At 40.6% G+C, this 20,928-nt stretch overlaps 1 protein-coding gene across 10 annotated transcripts in view; it reads left to right on the top strand.

Annotated features, from left to right (window-relative positions):
* AMOTL1 (angiomotin like 1) overlaps positions 1–20,928 on the top strand; it is a 254,555-nt gene that overhangs the window by 78,287 nt on the left and 155,340 nt on the right. Inside the window, exons 1-2 of one of the 10 annotated variants that reach the window (XM_069080087.1) lie at positions 6,885–7,028; positions 7,118–7,255. The exons of 5 other annotated variants lie outside the window; for them this stretch is intronic. In XM_069080087.1, the coding sequence (XP_068936188.1) occupies positions 7,204–7,255 (52 nt within the window). In that variant the 5' untranslated portion in view covers positions 6,885–7,028; positions 7,118–7,203. Of the gene's footprint in view, positions 1–6,707; positions 6,732–6,884; positions 7,256–7,557; positions 7,821–20,928 lie in introns of those variants that run through there. 4 more of the 10 variants (XM_069080095.1, XM_069080088.1, XM_069080089.1 and 1 more) reach the window with 4 other exon arrangements.

The raw sequence follows: 20,928 nt of genomic DNA, 5'->3' as shown, positions 1-20,928 counted from the left end.
ATTAACAGGAACTTCAGAGATCAGTTAGTCCAATTCCCTAATTTTACAGAAAAGAAAACTGATGTACTAAGGGTCAAGTGCCTCCCCAGGGTCACACTTAGCAAGTGTCAGAGCCAGGACTGAAAAGTTGTGTGACTCCAAATCAAATTGCTCTGTTTTCATTTCAGAGATTTCCCCTAACTTTGGCTTTTTTTTTTTTTTCAAAAGAAATGATTAGAAATCATGAATTCTGCTAAACTAAATTTTTCCACCATAAGATTATGCTCAATTTTGCAGGATAAATTATTCTTGGGTTAATTTACTTTGCTTTTTAGTAGGTCATATTCTGCTACTTCCTTTCCTTTCTTGTTGCTGATAGAGAGTCCTATGGGATTTTGAGTAAAGTTTCTTTATTACAATCTGCCTTCTCCTGCTCAATGGCAATATTTTCTCATTGACTTGGGAATTCTAGAACTTGAAAATCCCATGTCTGGATGAGTTATTCATCAAATTATTCATAAGGAGGGTGATTTTAATCTGATGGTGACTGACAGATTCTATCGATCTATATTTTGCCTTCTAGTTTCAATACTTTGGGGCAATTTTCTTTTATGATTTCCAGAAACATGGTATTTCAGTTTTTGTTTCATTATACTGTTGTGGGAAATCAATAATTCTTAGATTGTCTCCCCAAACCCTGTTCTCTAGGTCAGATGCTTTTGATAGTAGGTATCTTAGGTAGTTTTCAATTTTTATTTTAATATTTCTTATCGGTTCATTGAATATTTTTAGTTCCTCCTCCATTTTTTCAGGGTAGTCAAATGCTTTTCTAAGATTTTTCAATTTTACATCTAAAAACCCATTTTGAGTTTTTAAAAATTTAGTTTCAAATATTGTTTTCCATGAGTAAAATATCTCCTGTTTTTCCATCTTCTCTTTACCCCCAATGAAAAAACTAAAAAATAAAATCCTTGTAACAAATATGCATAGTCAAGCAAAACTAAATCCCACATCGGCCATATCCAAAAAATACATGCCTTAATCTGCAGCTTGAGGAGATCAATTTTCTGCCAGAAGGTAAACAGCATGATTTATTATGGGGAATCTGGAATTGTGGTTGATTGTTTTGCATTGATCAGATCTCTTAAAGTCTTTAAAAGATGCTTGTCTTTGCAATGTTGTTGTTATTATCATCCTTATTGCATAAATTATTTTCCTGGTTCCACTCACTTCACTGTGCATCAGTTCATACAAGTCTTCCCAGATTTCTCTGGAACTTTTCATCTTTCTTGTGGTGTAATAGTATTCCATTATATTTATATATCATAGTCTTTTAGCCCATTTCCCAGTTGATGGGCATTCCTTTAGTTTCTAGTTAATTGCTACTACAAAAAGAGCTTCTCTAAATGTTTTTGTACATATAGGTCATTTTCCTTTTTTCTTTGATCTCTTTGTGGCATAGACCTAACAGTAAAAATCTCTGGTTCAAAGGGCATGCAGAGTTTGGTGGCTTTTGGAGCATAGTTCCAAAATGCTTTCCAGAATGTCTGGACCAATTCTTAGTTCCACCCACAGTGCATTAATATACTTGTTTCCCTTTCAACATTTGTCATTTTTCTTTTTTTTGGTCAGTTTTGCCAATTGGATGGGTGTGAGGCAGAACCTCAGAGTTGCTTTAATATTGTTTCTCTAATTATTCATGATTAGGAACATATTTTAATATTACCGTGGATAGTTTGAATTTCTTCCTCTGAAAATTGCCTGTTCTTATCCTTTGACCATTGTCTTTTATTTTTATAAATTGAATCAGCTGCCTATATATCTTGGGAAAGAGATCAGGGAAACTTGCTGCAAAGATTTTTTTCTCTCTAGTTACTTCCCTTTTAATTTTAGCTAAATTTGTGCAATTTTTTTCCTTTTGAGTTTTTCATAAAGAATTTTAATTTCATTCAGAAAATGTAAATGCCTTGTGAACAGGAATTTTTTGTTTATATTTCAAGCTTTTAGCATAGTGTCTTATATACTAATCAATATTTATTTAATTGAATTGAAATTCACTCCTTATCTCCTTATTGTTTTCTTATAATTTCCACTTACTCTGAGTAGGAGAATGGCAGACTGATATGGATTGTGACCATTACATTCTCTTTTTCTGGAGTTCTAATTTTAATTATTTCATTCTTTTGGAGTAGTATAACGACATTCAATTTCCCTACTTTATTTTTTCTTGGATTAAGAGATTACTTCCTCATTTTTTCAGTCTCCACATTGACTTTTTTGGTGATGGCTTCCTTGTAGGTATTTCTTTCCTGTCACCTTGTTGTGTTTTTAGTTTACTTGGCACATTTTCAGATGTTTTTAGGTTTCGAGGAGGATGTGAGCTTGTAACTATAACAAATATATTCTAGCTCACTCTCCTAGAGTCAGACAGACTATATCTCTCCATTAGTGTTCTCAGGTACTTTGTGGGATTCGTGAAATATTTTTTTCCTGCCATCAGCTCAAGCCCCCAATCGACTATGTTCTGTCTAACCATTTAACATCAATTAGCTATTATAAAAGGGTATTTACTTCTAAGATATAGCAAGAACAAATGTACAAACATTTTCTCCTATACTACTTCATTCTGGGGTGAGTTTTAGGCTCAAAACTTAACTCAATGCCTACCTAGAATTGTTCCCACCAAGTTCATGTCTAGTTATGGAATGACTGCTGAGTGAATCCTTTCACTGGGTTAGAGTCCTGAAGGTCACTACTGAAGATGAGTCCTTGCTCCTTGGGGCTCTAATACTGTAAAACCCAATTCTGACTCCTGTATTCCTGTGACTTGTTCTTCCTTATTTAGAGTTTCTATTCTCTGTACCTAGCATAGAAAGGAATAAATGAGAAGGTCATGGAGGAACCATTTCTTAAAGGGCTGATGGCCTGAGAAAGTGAAGACCCTATAGCCCCTTTCCTTTCAGTCTTTCTCCCAATGGCAGTCATACCTCCAGCGTGCTGAAGACAGTGAGATGAAGAAATGTCTGGAGCTGACTCAGACCTTTTTAAAAACACTGACATTTCTGGCTATGCAGCCAGCAGAAAAAGGTTCTTGCCAATCAAAACTAGTTACAGAATGTCCATGCGTGGTCCAGTCTCTCCAAGGCACTACATTTACATCTCACCATGATTCTCTTGGAAAGCAATTCTGTAGCATTCTCCAGATGGAGAGATGACATCTGTTTCATCTCACCCTGTCCTCATGCTGATGAAGTATGCAAATGGACCAGACTCCAGTACAAAAGTAACCTCTTAGACAGCCATCTTACCAGGGAAATCCCCAAGGTTTGCATTTTAATAAGCTTTCTAGAAACAATTAACCAATCAGTATTCCCTAAAGGTGTGTTGCTATGTACTCACTGCTATGCCAGTGGGGGACTCAGAAGTAGAAGACATAAATGATCTCTGCCTTCCAAGAATTCAAAGTTTGATTGAGAAGACATGTCTAATACATATGAGACAAAGGCACTGAATATAAAAAAAAATCTCAGTGCTCTTTTCTGGGAAGACAGATTCTCAGTGACTAGACGTTCAGGCCAATGAGGGCTGGATTGGCCAAGGAAAACTTGGGCAGGGAAAGCTTCATGGAGAGGGTTGCGTATGAGCTGGGCTTTAAAATATCTTTAGGACTTTAACAGGTGAAAAGGGGAATGGAGAGAGTATTTGCCAGCAGAGGAAATTATGGGAACAAAGGCATACTTTGAATACAATGTACTTTATAGCCTCACCCTCACATAAAGCAGAATAGGTTGACACAGGAAACAATACAATAATGACCAGAGCTGTTAATCTGAGTTTGAATCATTAATTAATGGTCAATTAATTAAAATATGCATTAATAAAGTAGTGACAGAGTGCCATTTGATAGGGCATAAGGAGTTTTTGTCCTACCTCAGCCAACTAACTTTCTATGTAACTTCATTTTGTATCTTTGTCACAGTTTCTCCATCTGTAAAACGAAGGGATTGAATTAGACCATCACTAAGGTCCCTTCTCTCCCTACATCCTATTATTTTTATCTATGAAAACCTACCTCATCCTGCTTCCTAACACAAATGTTCCACTCCAGGTCTTTCTCCCAAACATATCAAACCATGCTGATTTTGGACACCTACATTTTGGGCATATGTAAACTCATATGCTTTTGCCTGTATATTCACTGCTGTTTTTTCAAATCTTATTCATCCTTCAGGGCTCAGCTCAAATGCTTCCCCCTATTTCCCTGCTCTTCCTCTCTTTCAACCTTTCATCTAGAAACTCCTCTGTAATGCTTATTTTGGCATTTAACATACACTGTTGCTACTTAACTGCTTCCATGTGTGTCTATCTTGTCTCTACAACTAGAAGTTTTTGCACAGGTGATCTTCTGGAGAGGAGGAATTGTATTTTAATTTTTTTTTCTGTTTCCCTCAGCATCTAGTTCCTTTCTTCAGTCAGTTGATAAACCTGAGGTGGGCCTGCCATAAACACTACCTACCACTGGTTAGGCATTATGCTAAATATAGGGGAAAAAGAAAAAAAGATGGTCTCTGCCCTCAAGGAGCTCATAGTCAAATGGGGGAAATAACACGCAAGCAATTATGTACAAACAGGATAAACTGGAAATATTCAGCAGAGGGAAGGCACTAAAATTAAGAGGGATTGGGAAAGGTTTCCTATAAAAGGTGGGATTTCAGCTGGGACTTGAAGGAAGTCAGGGAAGGCAAGAGGTGAAGATGAGCAGGGAGAGCATTCCAGGCATAGGAGACAGCTGAAAAGATGAATGAATAGTCTTGTTCAAGGAACAGTGTTTCTAGATTAATTCGTCATACCAATAACATCACAGATCTGGTCCTAAAATAAAGTGTTAAAAGCAAACCGACCAAACAAAACAGCAAAGATGCAGAGAGAGTAAGGTGTAAGAAAATGGAAAACCTAGGAGGACACCAGACTTTGAAGGAGTTTGATCTCCCAAAAGAGGAAACACTCACACACATCTGTCTGTCTGTCTGTCTATCTATCTATCTATCTATCTATCTATCTATCTATCTATCTATCTATCTATCTATCTGTCTGTCTGTCTGTCTGTCTGTCTGTCTGTCTGTCTGTCTGTCTGTCTGTCTGTCTATCTGTCTATCTATACCTACATACACATATATTCTATAGGTGATAGGGAGCCCCTGGAGTTTATTGAGTAGGAGAGTGATATAGTTCAACCTGCTTTTGGAAGATTGCCTTGACAGCTGATTGGAGGACGGACTGGAATGGACTTGTGGCAGGAAGACCCACCAGCAGGCTATTGCAGTAGTCCAGGGATGAGATGATAAAAGCCTGTATCAGGCTGGTGGCAGTGTCAAAGGAGAGTAGGTTATACTCAAGAGATACTACAATAGCAAAATTTGGCAGGCCTTGGCAACAGATTGAATATGGGGTATATATGAGAGTGAAACTTTTCTTGGCCCTTAAGTATTGAACTTTTTTTTTTTTTTGAGGGAAGATCTGGGCCTACCTATTCAATTTCATCACTGTAGAAAATCACTACAGTGGAGACTCGATACACTAAGGCAGTTCTGAGAGTTGGGTAGGGCATTGACAGAGACATTAAGTGATTAAGAGATTCAAATACTTAATATGGATCAGAAGCAAGACTAGAATGTGGGTCTTCCTGCCTTGGAGGCCAGCCCCTCCATCCAGTAGCTTCCTCACAAACAGAGCATTCTCTCAAAGATAGAGAACCTTGTTAAATGAATGAATGAATATGAATCGAAGGGTTTGGATTTTATTCTGTGGCTGTGATGCACTGTTATTTTTTGAGGCAAGGAGTAACCTGATTAAAGTTGTATTGTAGGATGATTAATTTGAAGTCAGTGTTTTGGGGAATGGGAAGAGGGGAAGCTGGGGGGAAAAAGGCCAATTAGGACAGAACTGCATTAATCCAGGCATGAGAGTAGTGTTATGGCATTGGAGAAGGAGAACAGCAGGTGGGAAAAAGGAGAGGCAGCTCCTTGGTGTTTCCTACCTTCCTCCTTTCCTGCTTGCTGTAGCTCTGAGTCATTCTTGTAGCCAACACTTTAAGTATCTGGAAAGTCTTGGGTGCAGGGAAGCTTGGGCCCTGTAGTGGGGCTTTCAACCTGTCCCCTCTCCTCACCAATGCCACCTTTAAATCTTTGGGGAAAGGGTGAGAATTTGTCAGTTCTTTCAAAGAAGCTTTTTCTCAAGTCATTTGCTTTGCCTCTTCTCAGGTCAAGAATTTCTTGGTGGCTCGTAGGCACCGTGTATGGCACCTATATCTAACAACTAAGCATCCCAAGACTGTTTTAGCTCCCTTGTTGGCAAGAGGGCACGTCGACGCTTGAAGTCTAACCACATGTGACTAGGGACGGGGGAGTGTGAGGGAGAATACAAAGACGAAAATACAATAGAATTCAGAACATCAAAGCCCCAACCTTTCAACCTGGAAGGATTTTTTGCTTTGTTTTTCCAAAACAAAACACTAGGCAGAACCCCACCTCAACCCCAGGGACAAATCTGGATCTCGATTTCTGTTTCTTTGCTACGACTTGGCTCCAGTGAGTTGTAAGAATGGGGGAGGAAGTGGAGAAGGTAGGAAAAGAGAAAATCCAGGGTCTGTAATTATGCAAGGACTCTAAATAAAAGAGTCCAGGCTGACTTCTTCCTGAGAGGCACCGAGGGAGAGCTCTCTCCACTTAGGCACCTTCGGGACAACACACTAAGTATGGACTAGGGACTGAGTAGTTCTGTTGTCGGTCAGGTTCACGGGTCAAGTCTCTGGGATGCGGGAGGAGGTGAAAGTTTTTTTTTTTTATTTTTAGGGACCAGGCGGGCATTAGGGCCCAGCAGCCGTGCTTGGGGTGGTAGGGGTGGGTTTGAAAGTGTAGGGTTACACTGACGGATTCCAGCGCCTGCCCCCTCCCCCTGTTACTCGGCTGGGGCCGCTGGGGACTGGAGCGGCGGCGAGTACATGGTGCACCACTAGGACCCAGCAGAGGTTGCTATGATTTGGGCAGTAGGTAAAGGCCTGACATTCCTCTCATTCCAGTGTGAATGGGGCTGATTGTTGGGTCGCTGATCCTCGCTCTTCCCTCCGCTTCTCTCCCAGTCTCGCACACATCATGTCCAGCATGATGCCCAGCGGCCGCCGCTGCTTCCCCCAGCCCCGGGAACTGAACTAGCCATGGTGGCCTCATGTGGATGGCAAAGTTTCTCCTGGGAACTCCCGAGCCTGGTGGAGTGAGAGGTAAAGAGCGTCCCCAGCTCGCGCTAGGCTCGGGCTCCGGGTGGAGAGAGGAGGCTGCTCCGTGCCTGCCTCGCAGACCGCCGATCACACCACCCGGCCAGGCTACTCCAACCCGCCCTCCGCTTCCTTCCCTTGCCTTCCTGGGGCTGATTCGGAGCTGGGGGTGTGTGGGTTGCGGCCGGCCAGTCTGGCCTGGGTTTGCGGAGCAGGGGCTGAGCTTGACCGCTGGTCAAGCAACAGGGCTGGGGAGGGGTTAGAGCCAAGACCCAGACCACAACTTGTCGCTCTCTTTCACCGGAGTTTTTCAAAGAAAAGCGAGAACACGGTAGGGAGGAAGGCGGGGAGGTGCCTGTGCGCCCCCCCCCCCCCCTTACCAGAGAAGGGGGACGCCCTCCTGAAGCTCCCCCCTCTCTGGACCCGCGCTCCCCGCTTTTGGAAACAAAAAGTGTCGCGACTGAACTGGTGCGCTGTGGCGGTCCTTGCGATCCGCCCCCGGGACGAAGGCGGGCGCAGAGCTCCCTCGGAGGAGGGCTAGCAGGGAGAGGAACCTATCTTTCCCAGGGAGGTACTGCCATATGGTTGTAGTTTTTTGGGGGGCAGTCTATCGAGCTGAGGCAGCGATGGTGGGGGCCGAGTAGAGTTTTCACGGAAAACTGCTTTTAGACTAGAGAGGGGTGGGGGTATGGGTGTGGGGGTGAGGGAGGAGTGAAAGGGACGCTGGCGAAGAGAAGCTAAGAGGGGATGTCCGGGAGGGGGGTGCCCGCTGCGAAGGACAAAGGCACTTATACACTCGCACACAGCCACCCCAACTCCACCCAGCCCGAGGGGCAGAGAGCCCCGGTGCGCAGGACCCTTCTGGTTAGGGAGGAGCACGGAACTGCACCCGTTCGATCCGGGTGGGATGTGTCGGGCGACGCCGCCCGGGGCCGAAGAGGACGTGCCCTGGACTCCAAGGCGGAGATCGCCGGAGTTGGAGTGCCTTCTTTGTTCTCTTCATACAGCCTGGGATCCAGAAACGGGAGAGTTAGATAAAGCCCTGCCCCAGCATGTTAGTAGCTTTAAAATAATCCAGGGTGTGTGTGGTGGGAGAAAGGGGTGTGATGTGTAGGGGAACAATTTCACTTTCTAAGTGGAACTGGCTTTTCTTGGAATATGACATTTGTGACAGGGCAGGGAAGAGCACATCTCTCTGACAGCCAGCGGACAGTTGGGATATCATGAGAGATGGGTTAATACCCTCACTCTCTGCCGCCTGATTTTCTCCTCCTGCACCCCCCCCCCCACACTTCTTTTAATAATGTGTCTGTAACTAAGTTGAGCTTGATAATGAAACCATGGAGCTGGATATATTAGGCAGAGTGCTTATGCCCGAGCCAGTATGAGTACATTCTAAGTGATATTCTCTCTCCCCTAAAAAAACCCTTTTTTTCTGAGGATCCAAACAATGCTGGACCTTCCCATTTTTTTTTCTACCATGCTTTGTCTTCCTCCTCTACCTGCCCCCACCCCCATTTTGTGTCCCTGACAACACACTTTGGAAAATTCAGAGAGCATCAAAGTGCAAGGACTTTAGTTCTGGTTCTGCTGCTCCTTAGGAACTGGAGCCTGAAGGTATCTCAGAGATCATTTCGTTTTTTCCTTCATTTTAAGGAAACTGAGGCCAAAAGAAAGGAATCATAGGGTTAGAAGGGACCTCAGAGGTCATCTAGTCAAACCTCTCCCCTTCCCCTCCCCTCATACTGCTCTTTCTGTTCTATTCTGGTCCATGTCTTTCTATAAATCATCTGTAGAGAATCTACTCAGTGTGCTGGAGGCCTGCCTTGGGGACTTGCTAACTTTTGTGGATGCCAGTACAACACTCAAACTACTTCTCTATTATCCTGTTCCTACTACATGAGTGGCTCACTTATTTCTATGTTTATATATTTGTCCAAGGTCACACAAGTAGTAGAGTTGAGATTTGATCCTCTGATTCTGAATTCAGGGCTCTTTCCACTATACTATGGGAATCATTCAAAATCAAGTAGTCCCTAAACAAATGCTGCTTTGGAAAGAAAATAAAATATAGCTAGCATTTATATAATGCCTACTTTGTGCTCTGTTAGTGTGCTAAATATTTTACAAACATTATCTTATTTGATCTCCGTACCAACCCTGGGAGGTGAGTGTTATTTTTTCAATTTTACAGTTGGGGAAAACAAGGCAAACAGGGTTAAATGACTTGCCCAGGGTCACACAGTTGGTAAGTATTTGGAGTCAGATTTGAACCTGGTCTTCCTGACTCCAGGCCCAACTCTCTATTCACTGCACCACCTAACTTCTTTGAAGAGCTTGGGTTTTGGAGTCTGAGGATTTGGGTTTGAATTACACCTCTACTAATTACTACCTGTGTGACTGGGCAAATAACATACTTTTTAGCCTTAGTTTCCTCATCTGGAAAATGGATGGGCTGGACTACATATTTCCTTAGGTCTCTTCTAGCCCCAAACTTTTTATGACTTTGGGCAGACTATTTTGTCTTTTGTTATATGTTTCTGTTGCTGTCGTCTTTAGACAGAATGCTAATAACTGTCCTTTGCATCACTAATGGAGATGTTAAAAAAAATAAGTGAGTTTGTATCATGACTACAAACTTCCTGGAGTTTCTAGGAAAAAGCTCAGAAATACCAGATAGATAGACTAAAATATTTATTAAAAATTTACTATGTGACAGGCACATATGTATCAAACAAGATAACTGTGCATGGTTTGGGCCACCCATGCAATTGACATGTTAGCAAACTGCTTACTCTTTAGGGACAGTAAACATTTATGAATGAAACCAGATTAAAGTGATATTAATAGCTATGCTCCAGCAATTCTCCAGAAGGCAACAGATGAATGCTTGATAAATGTTGAATAATCAGCTGGTTCCTACTTCTTCAAACTGTGGCCTGTGGAACCTTACCAAATGAACAAAGCTTTTGGGTGGCTTCCTTACCAGTCTTCTGCCCCCAGTACCTCTGTTTATCTAGGTTAATGAGGATAAGTTTCTGTGAGATCCAAGGAGAAAAAAAACGTGCCCTTAGCATTACTATAAGTGTACGAGCAATGAGGATTCGAGGTGTATTGGGGGTATTTGGAGGATTGCCCCATATCCAGACATTGAGACCTCAGCTGGGGTCCTTACCTTCACATACATTTTTATGTGCCCCACAATCTTCTGGAGCACCACTTCTACACAGTTCCTGTATGGGGTGTGTATAGTACTAAGACATCTTTAATGGAAAGCTTTGAGAATGTTTGTAACTGTCCTTACTGTATGGTAAGCTTGCATGTTATATGTACATAAATATCATTGGAATACATTCATGGTAGCTTTTCATAGATCAACGTGTGAACAATAAATTTGGAGTCTTGCCTCTTTAACTTACTAGCTATGTGACCTTAGGCAAAGCACTAATCTTTTGGAACCATGGTTTCTCCATCTTTAGAATAGGAATAATAAGAACTTTTTTTTTTTTAAGCAATCGGGGTTAAGTAACTTGCTCAAGGTTACACGGTCAGTTATTTCTGGGTGTGGTGCTGAGTATCTGAGCCTGGATTCGATCTCCAGGTCTTCTCAACACTGGAGCCGGTGCTCTTACTCGCTGTGCTACCTGGCCGCCCCATAATAAGAACTTTTGCTACTTCCTTCACAGGGTTGTTGTGAATGTGAAATGAGTGATCTATGGAAATCCCTTTATTAAGTGTGGGCAATAATTATTATTAATGGCAAATGATCAATCCTCAACATTCATAAAGGTCCAGATGAAGAGCACACATTTATTTGTTTTAAAATATTTTTTGATGCCTTTTGTTTTTTCTATCTGTTGTTTCCAGATACACCCACACACCCACACACCCCCACAACTCCCACACTCCCTACACCCCCAAGGTTGCTACTGGACCAAAGAAAAACAGACCAGAAACAACAGAATAGGTGACTGTCTCATAGTCTTAGTGGTATTACATATCCTGAATGTCTCACTTGCTTCCAATAGAAGGGAGGTGTAATTCATCACTTGTTTATTCTATAGGATCAAGATAGTAGATAAGTCATTTAAACAATTAAAATGATCAGAATTGGCTTGCAGGTCTTGGGTAAGATGAGTCAGTGTTCTGGTTTCAGTCTGCGTTTTGAATATCTGTTTTTGCTTTTGTATAGTCAAGTTCATCAGAAATTCATTATGAAAAGCATGGATTTGTTCCCTCTACCTCCTCTTTTTTTTTTGTTCAAAGAAGTCTTGGTATTTAATATTCTGTATTGCACTTGGAAGGAGCAGAATGCTAATGTTCCATAGGACGTGTGAAGATCAAACATCGTTTAAAATACATCTTTTCATGAAAGTTAATGGAGGATTTTCAGTTTAAATGAGATTTGAAAATGCTGTAGTTAAGAAAAGCCTGTGAATGCAAAAAAAGGGAGTGATTTTATAGGGGAAGGCATTCCACTTAGAGAATGTCTGCCCTTGGCCAATTAAACCAAAGGCTTCATATCCTTGGGCTCATTCTTTGTGATCTCTGCCCCAAACCATGAAGCAGCTAGGACCTAAGGGCTTGAGGGAAATCAGAACAAACGGAAAGAAATTAGGCTCAGGGCAGATAACAGTGTTAATGGACGTGGAAAGTACATTCTATAAATAGTCATACAGCACTTTTCTGGACTAGTGGTGGTAATTGTCCTTAACTGCATAAGCATGAGGAAAGATAGTGGAAAAAAATCTATTAACTAAGAAAGATTTTTTTCTAAACTGGTATTTTCTTAGACCCTGTCTATGAAGACTGGTTTGTAATAACAGCTGACATTTATATAGCACATTAAGGTTTGCAGTATGCTTTACATATATTATCTTGTGACTTTCAATCTCAAATACATGTTCCTTTCTGTGATTTAAAACAGGATTTCAGCAGTTTACAGAGTGATGGTTTTTGGTTTGTTTTTTCATCTCATCCTCCTTTTAGGTTCATAGAGGTGGTAGCTCTCTCTCTCCCTCCCTCCCCCCCTCTCTCCATTTCTTTCTCTGTCTCTCAACTCGTTGGCCATTTTGATGGCTCAGAATGCATTAATTACTTATGAATCACTGAAAGGTTTATTGAAGCTGGCAATATAGTGTGGCAAAAGGAATGCTGGACACAGAATCAGGATGCCCTGGGACCAAATCCTAGCAAAACTAACCAAAACATTAACTGAGTCTTGGTAGTATGTGTAACAGTTCACAGCCATAGTTCTTCACCTTTGTAAATAAGGGAGGAAGGTGGATTTGGCTTCAGTTTACCTGAGAAGTCCCTGGTATAATATTAGTGCATATTAAGATTCTTTATGGAGTACATTCAGAGGATCTCAGATTTTTAAAACTTTTTCATTCTTTCTTTTTATGTGGATATAAGAGAGAAGAAGCTGGGACATCCCTTAGGAATAGGCAGAAACAGATAAGGCGCTGTACCTGGAGTCAGAATTGAGTTTATATTTTGCCTCAAACATTTACTAATTGTGGGACCCTGATTATTTGTTGCTTCAGTTTCCTCCTCCTTAAAAGGAAGAGTTGTACTTGATATGATGGCCTCTAAGGTACCTTATAACTCTTAATCTATAATCTTAGATTTGTCCCCCCTTTTTATATATAATGGCCCCCCTTTTTAAACGAACAATCACAGAACTCTAATTTTGGAGTTTAGCTGTATCTTAAAAACAAACAACCCTCATATTTGGGGTATCCCTTCTTGGCTCTACGTTTTCATTAAGTGGAGGTACCTTTGCCATCTTGTGAGTTGTTGAAACTGAAAAATGTATACCCCACCACGGTCAGCTTTGTGGTAATGAACCTCTTGGAACTTTGTGAGGTTGGTCCTCGAAAGATAGACAGAGTTCATTACTAGGATTTTGCCAGATGATTTTCTAGCTGGGTAGAACCTGGCTTAGCCTTTGAGAACTCTAGGTAGAGTGAGGTACTGCATTAATTTACCAAATGGCTTAGGACCTTTCAGAATACAGGTGGAATTGCAGTTTTTTAAAAAAATGTGGGTTTTTTTTTTTTTTTTTTGCCCTCTTGAACCGGACTATTCAATAGTTCATGGATTTGTGATTTCCTCACCTTCTCCATGAAGCCTTTCCTGAGTTCTCCAACTGTTAGTGTCCTACCTCTTGAGTCACCTTATATTGAACTATGTTGAATGATTTTTATTCTATCTAAACATCTTTGCATACTTGTTGTCTTCTTCATTAGAATATAAGCTCTTTGAGGTAAGGATGGTTTTATTCTTTGGCATTGTTTCCCCAGCACCTCCCACAGGTGGCCCTTAACAAATGCTTATTGTTTGATTGACTGGGTTGATTCATTGGAATTGATCCTGACTATTCACTCCTCCATTGGAGATCAAAAGATCCTGCCATTAGTGTGCTGGCCTACTTTGGTGGAATAAATATGTCCTTCACTTTGGTGTCTTTTCTTATTCCCTTAATCAGTAAACTCCAGTGGTTCTACTTCTAGGATCAAAAAGTTTTATTTACCGTTTTAACCCCTTTACAGCCTGGCTTCAAGTTATTTCCTTAAAAATTTTTATTTTATTTTATTTTTACTTTGAACTTAACAAACACAAAATAAATGAGTGTTTCTATATACATTACAAAAGAAGAGAGAATGTGTATGAAACTGAAAATGTCTATTACATATGGGTTGCTTTCCTTTTTTTTTAAGTGTATAAAATATAACTGTCAAAGCTGTCCTGCTTTTCTAGAATTCTTTCTGGTTTTCCTTTTGTGGGTTTCTTTCTTTGCTCCCTCCCCCTTTTTAGAGGTGAGAGAATCCTATTATTCTCCCTCTTCCCTTCTGCTTCTTCCTAATTGGGAAAAAAAAGAAAATAAAACCCTAGTAACAAATATCTGCACTCATGCAAAACAAATTCCCTTATTGATCATGTCCAAAAACATGTCTTATTCTGTGTCTTGAATCCATCATCTCTCTCAGGAGGTGGGTAACAGTGGTTCATCATCTGTCCTCTGGAACAGTGGTTAGTGATTGCATTGATCAGACTTCTTAACAACTTTTTCTTTAAAATGTTTCCATCTTACCTTTCCAACCTTATTGCACAATACTCCTCTTCACATATTCTAAAATCCAGTCAAACTGACTTTCTCCCTTCAAAAGGACATTCTGTCACTAATCTTAATGCTTTTGCATCCACTTTCCTTCAAATAATACACTGCCTCCTATCTTTTGTCTCTTTGAATCCCAAGCCTCCTTCTAGGTGCAGCTCAAGACTGTTTTCTTCATGAGGTCTTTCCTGCTTCTCCTGCTCAACAACCTGGTATTGATTTTGTATATTTCTATATGAATGTACATTGTCTCTGTACATTGTCTCCCATATAAGAATGAAAGCTCCTTGAAAGTAGGGTCTATTTTCACTCTTGTCTTTGTATCTTCTGCGCTGGGCACATAGTGGGTATTCAACAAATGCTTGTTACTAGAGACTTATATTGTTTTTCAACTGATTACATGTCTTGGTGCAATTGGGCACTTGATTTATATAGCACATTTTGTCATAGATTCAGAAAATATCAGTCATTCAAGGAGCCCAGATTCAGAGCAGTGCTTGAAAGAGGAAAGGAAGGAGAGGAAAAGAAGTTTACCTTTTTAATGTACCACTTCACTATGAGTGTGTGCCTTTAGTTAATGGAGGCATTGACTAAGGTGGAAAAGAGCACTGAACTGAGAATCAGGAAACCTGGGACCCAGTTCTGGTTTTGTCATTAACTAGCTCTGTAACTTTGGTCAAGACAGAAATGCTCTGGGCTTCAGTTTCCTCATTCACAGCGTGAGGGGGTTAGGCTAGATGAGCTTTAAATTTCCTTCCAGCTTTAACAGCATTTTTAGTAATGTGGAAAATTCTAGAACATCTGCCCCCCTGCATTTTTACTCTTTTAATTTCCTCTTCCCCCCTCATATTTCCCCCTTTAGCATCCATATTCCATTTTCTTCCCCCTCAAAATGGCAGGTGGGTGTTGTCAGGCTGCAGCCCTGGGGAAATCATTCCAGTTCATTGTTCATTGCCCACTTTGAGCTCTTATTGTGAGACAATTGTTATTGTTTTGGGGAGATAATGACTCATTGAGTAACATCCTTTATAGGATGCCTGCCTTTGAATGATGTATGGTCTTGGGGACACTTGATGTGTATTTAACTATTTGCATGGGGAGGGAAGTTAGACTTAGAAAATGGTTTGTGGTTTGGCAGAAACATTGAGTGAATTTAAGGACTCTCAGTCGAGAAATATAATTCCATGTCACTTTTTTTTTTCTCCTTGGCAGTTTGAAGCAGATGTGATCTGGCTCCCATCTGTTTCCTGCTGTTGGAGAGAGAAGCTATCCTCATTTTTCTCCAAGTAGTACAGTTTTGCTTTAGATGGAAGGCCTCACTTTTCAATAGACCACATAGACCCTCCTCCGGCTCTTCTGGAAGTCTGATATGGTAGCAAAAGCCATGAGTTTAATGCCCTTTGATTTTCTTTTTCCATAAGTTTTATTAATATATTTTGTTCTATATTATCTTCATTTCCCAATATATCTTTTCTCTTCCCCCTTCCAGAGAGCTGTCCTTTATCAGAGGGAAAAAATTTAGAAAAACTAACCAAAACATCAAAGAAGTCTGATATAATAATCAGTGTTTTGCACCCACAGCCTCCTATATTGGCAAAGGTGCCTTCACAAGTCTATTCTTTTAAGGCCCAAACTTGGTTATTATAATTCCACAGCATTCAGTTTTGATTGTTTTGTTGTTATTTACATCCATTATTGTGTTCATGATATGCATTGTCTTCCTGGTTCTGCTTACTTCAGCTTGGTTCAGTTCACATAAGTCTTCTCATGCCTCTCTGTATTTATTATGATTGTTACTTATAAGCACAGTAATATTTCATCATATTCTTTGATGCAGACATTTCCCAGTTGCTTCCAGTTCCTTCCTACTACAAAAAGCACTGTTATAAATATTTTCATGAATATGAGACCTTCTGGTCATTGACTTCCTTGGGGATGTGTCTAGTAGTGTAATAATGTCCTATAAATTTCATTTGGTCCTTTGCTTCTCCTTTGGAGTCCAATTTGAACCAAATCGGGGTGAGGTGAAATCTACATTGTATTGGTGTGGAATAGCCATCAACACATTTCACTCTGACCACTGTCCATTTCCTTTCTGTCAGGAACCCCTGAGAAATTAGGTTGCTTCTAAATCTGATTTGTGATTTTGGGTCTGTGCCAAGGTAGACCCAGTTATTTGGTATCTGGTTTGTTGCAAAAGCCCTGAACCCTTTCCAGAAGCAGATCCCAACTGAGGAACCCCAGTGGCCTTTACCTTTTGGGATGACTGGGACACATATTTTTGTAGGACTCCATTACCCTCTACTCTAACATTTACCTTTCACAGAGCTCTGTACATGGAGGGCTACACGGGGAAATGCGTATTGGGGATTATATCAGGTAAAGTTTCAGATTTGTTAACCAAGTTGTAAGTAAACAAGATGACTGATATATCACCTTGTGGTCATAAAACCATAGATTTTTAGGTTGTTTTTTTTTTTTTTGGAGAGCAATTGGGGTTAAGTGACTTGCCCAAAGTCACACAGCTAGTTTTTTGTGTCAAGTGTCTGAGGTCGGATTTGAACTCAGGTCCTCCTGACTCCAGGGCTGGTGGTCTATTCACTGAACTACCTAGCTGCCCCTACCATAGATTTTTAGAACTGGAAAGAACCTTTGAGATCATCTAAGATCATCTAAGCCAGCCAGAGGAAGACACTGGGGCCTGAGGAGGTTAGACTCTGCTAGTAAGTGTCATGGTCTAGTGCCGAGCTTGCAGTCAGGAAGACTCATCTTCATGAGTTAAAATCCAGTCTCAGACACTTAATAGCTGTGTGACCCCAGACAAGTCACTTAACCCTGTTTGTCTCATTGGTAGGATGAGCTAGAGAAGGAAATGGCAAATCACTCTAGTATCTTTGCTGAGGAAACCCCAAATGGGGTCACAAAGAGTTGGACACAACTGAAAAAGGCGGACCTTCAACAATAAACTCTGATTCCAGGTCCAGGTTTCTTTGTACTGTTCTACCTGGAACTAGGACCTTATATTTTTCAGACATAGTGCAAGCTGAAAAGTGACCATCAGGCCAGACAGTATCTAGGGAGCCACATTTTTGAGCTGCAGAATGTCACTAGTATTTCAAATGGAATCCTGAGGCAGTGGAGTATAATAAAAGTGTGGGAATCAGGACACCTGGATTTTGAGGCCACGCTTTAGTGCTTTTATCCACTTTCCTCTCCAGCCTGTTATAGTCCTTGAAAGCCTAGCTTAGAGACATTTATTTGTGCAATATAGTAGAAAGAACTTTGCACTGGAAGTCAGGAAACCTGGGTCCCAAACTCCAGCTCTGTTTTATGACTTTGGACAGGTCACAGAATAAATAGAATTTCAGAGTCAGAAGGGACCTCAGAGGCCATCATGACCAACTCAAAACTGAAGAGTAATACCTCTCTAAAACATAGTGGAGGGGAGGGTGGTTCATATACCTTGCTTCAAGGTCCTTCAGTAGGTGGAACCCACTTTCTGAAGCAGCCCATCCACCAGACATCTCTGATTATTAAAAATTCTAATTTGGAGCTTAAATTTGCTTCTTTACAACTTCCACCAACTGCTCCTAGTTTTGCTCTCTGCACTTGTGCATTATTAGAATTTAAAGCTGAAAGAAACTATAAATATTATCACTCTACAGATGAGGAAACTGAGGTCCAGAGAGGTAAATTGTATTCAATCTGACAACCTAGATTTGAATCCCACTCTGCCATTGACTAATTGGATAAATCCCTTCCATCATCTGGGCTTCAGTTTCTCATTTCAGAACAAGAGAGTTGAACTTTAGGGTCACCAGGTTTCTTTTCTGCATGAAACCTCTTACTAGCCAGGTCCTGGGTCTGTAAGGGGAGGTGATTAATTTGCTTATGTCTTTCACAGTCCAGAGCCCATCTTTGATTCCCTTCCTCTGCAGGGCTCAGTTCATTCATTCAGATTCTAGTCTTATGATTTCATAGATAAAACTCTGGAAGAAGCTCCCTCTACCAATGCAGGTACCCATGCCTTCTGTGACATTTACAGTCTGAGTTGCCTAGAGCAGCAAGAAGTTAAATGACTAGCCAGGAGCCAGATGCCTCTATGTGGCCACTGTGTGGCAGAGGTCGCACTCGAATCCAGATCTTCCTAACTTTGAGGCTAGATCCTTTTATACTAAGCCATGCTATCTCTAATTTTTAATAGTAAAAGTAATCATTAATTTATATAGTGTTTTGAGGTTTGCAAAGAACTGGGCACTATCTTATTTGAACTGCACAACAATCCTGTGAGGTAGATATACTACAGACATCATAATCCTCATTTTACCGAAGGAGTCAGTGAGATTTAGAATGATTAAAGTGAATTTGTCCATCTATGCTAATAGTTCATATGTTTCCGATATGAAATTCAAAGCTAGGTTTTACTAATTCCAAGCCCAGTTTTCTATCCATGAAGATATACTACCTTTCTCTTTGCATGTTCTCTCTCCTCCCATCTCTATCTCTCCTTCCTCCTGGTCTCCCCTCCACCCCATAGAGCTACGTACAAAGTAGGTACTTAATAATTGTTTGGTGAATGATTGTTTGAGTGCACACCTGCTTGTTAGCTGACATGGAGGGGTTTTGCCTGTGATGGCCTGGACATGTTACCACTAAAATGTAGGTGTCTTTCACTTCCTGACTTGATGCTGAATTCTGACTCACTCTAAATGCTACCTACTTTTCTTCTGGAAACCAGGCTTCCTATGAGTCAGCACTATTGATTTGGGAGAGCCTGGGAAGGGAATTTACAGGAATTCATAGGGCTGCAAAGTACTGGAAAGAAATCTTCCAGCCCAGCTCTCTTTTTAGAACTTTCTTTAGGCTTCAGTTTCTTCTGTAAATTGTAAAGGATAGATCATAGAATTGCAGAGGTGAAAAGGGATTTTAAAGGTTATTTAGTCCAACCCTTATCCAAAGCCATGAGTCTTTTATTATAATATGCCCCAAAGTAGTCACACAGCCTCCACTGATGGGGATCTCACTATATTCCAAGGCAACCCATTCTTTTTTTTTAAACTAGCTTTACATTAATCCCTGCCCCCCCTTTTGAGTTGAAATATGATTTCTAGAAACTTCTACTCATTGCTTTTAGCTTTGCCCTCTAGGGAAAACCAAAGGAAGTCTAACCTCTCTTCCATTTAATAACCCTTTAAATACAAATAAACACAGAAAAATCCCAAACCTTGACTATCTTGACTTCTCTAAGTTTTCTTATTTCTAGAATAACTATATTTTGGAGTTTTGGTTCTTTCTAGACTATTGTCTAGAGTTTTGTACAGTTAGGTGTGTTGTTCAGTTCCTTCAACGATAATGGAGAGGTCAAGTACTGATTACTACTATTACAAACCTGTCTAAGCCTCTAAATCTCTTGACTTTTACCCATGAGGGACTTTGTTAGACTCTAGATGAACTGTATCTCATGGTAAAGTTATAAATATTTCCCAAAATCTAGGTAAATGGTGTCTATAGCATTCCCCAAATAAACTAATGGAGTTACTTTTTAAAAAATGGAAATGAAATTAGTTATAGCCTATAGACCCTTTATGATCACAGTTTCCTTTTCTAGATATTTGCTTACCATTTCTATAATGATACATTTTAGCATTTTGCCAGGAATTGGAGTCAAGCTTACTAGCCAATAGTTCGAAGGTTCATTTTTCCTCTTCCTCTTTTTTCTTCTCTTTTTTCTCCTCCTCTTCCTTCTCTTCTTCCTCCTCCTCCTTCTCTTCCTCCTCCTTTTCCTCCTCCTCCTCCTCTTCTTCCTCCTTCCCCATTCTCCTCTTTCTCCTCCTCCTCTTCCTCTCCTCCTCCTCCTCTTCTTCCTCCTCCTCCTTTTCCTTCTTTTCCTCCTTCTGCTTCTCCATGTAATTCTACCTATTACAATCTTTTGAAATCTGTTCTCCACAAACCTGGGGTGCATGTCAGACTATTCTTGACTTTCTTCTCTCTCTGTTATGAAGTCTAAGATATAGTGATGACTTCATCCCAAGGTTCCCATCATTAGCCACTCCCTCTTTGTTGCTAAGGATTGTGTCCAGATCCAGATCCAACCCCTTCTTTACCTTTTGAAAGATGAATTACCAGTAAGGCAAGTTAAGAAGTTTATTGGTTACCCTGCTTTTTGCTGAGAAAGTGCTCCAGAAGAAGCCCAGACAACATCCCTGCCAATACTCTTTTGTATTGTACTCATACCAGGCTTATGATCTGTTTCTCAGACTCCTCATCCATTTCTTATTTCTATCCTGGTTGATTCCAATGGCAATGTTACCGTTATTTCTGTTTCCATTTTTTACCCACATGCTCTCTATTATGTGTACCCCATTATTCTTATATGAATATGGCCTTTTTAAGAAAAATTAAATTAAATTTTTAGCATAAAAACTTCTCTTACCACTCCCAAAACCCCTTATAACAAATATACAGTCAAACAGAACACATTTCCATATTGACCATGTCCAAAAATATATATTTTATTCTGCACCTTGGAATCCATCCCTTCTCTATCACACAGTGGTTA

Source organism: Petaurus breviceps, unplaced genomic scaffold (genome assembly GCF_028583685.1).
Source record: "Petaurus breviceps papuanus isolate PSGF00001 unplaced genomic scaffold, PetGlider_PUasm1.0 91133, whole genome shotgun sequence".
NCBI lineage: Eukaryota > Metazoa > Chordata > Mammalia > Diprotodontia > Petauridae > Petaurus > Petaurus breviceps.
The sequence above is the reverse complement of the archived record's forward strand: the minus strand, read 5'-3'. Positions and strand labels throughout refer to the sequence as shown.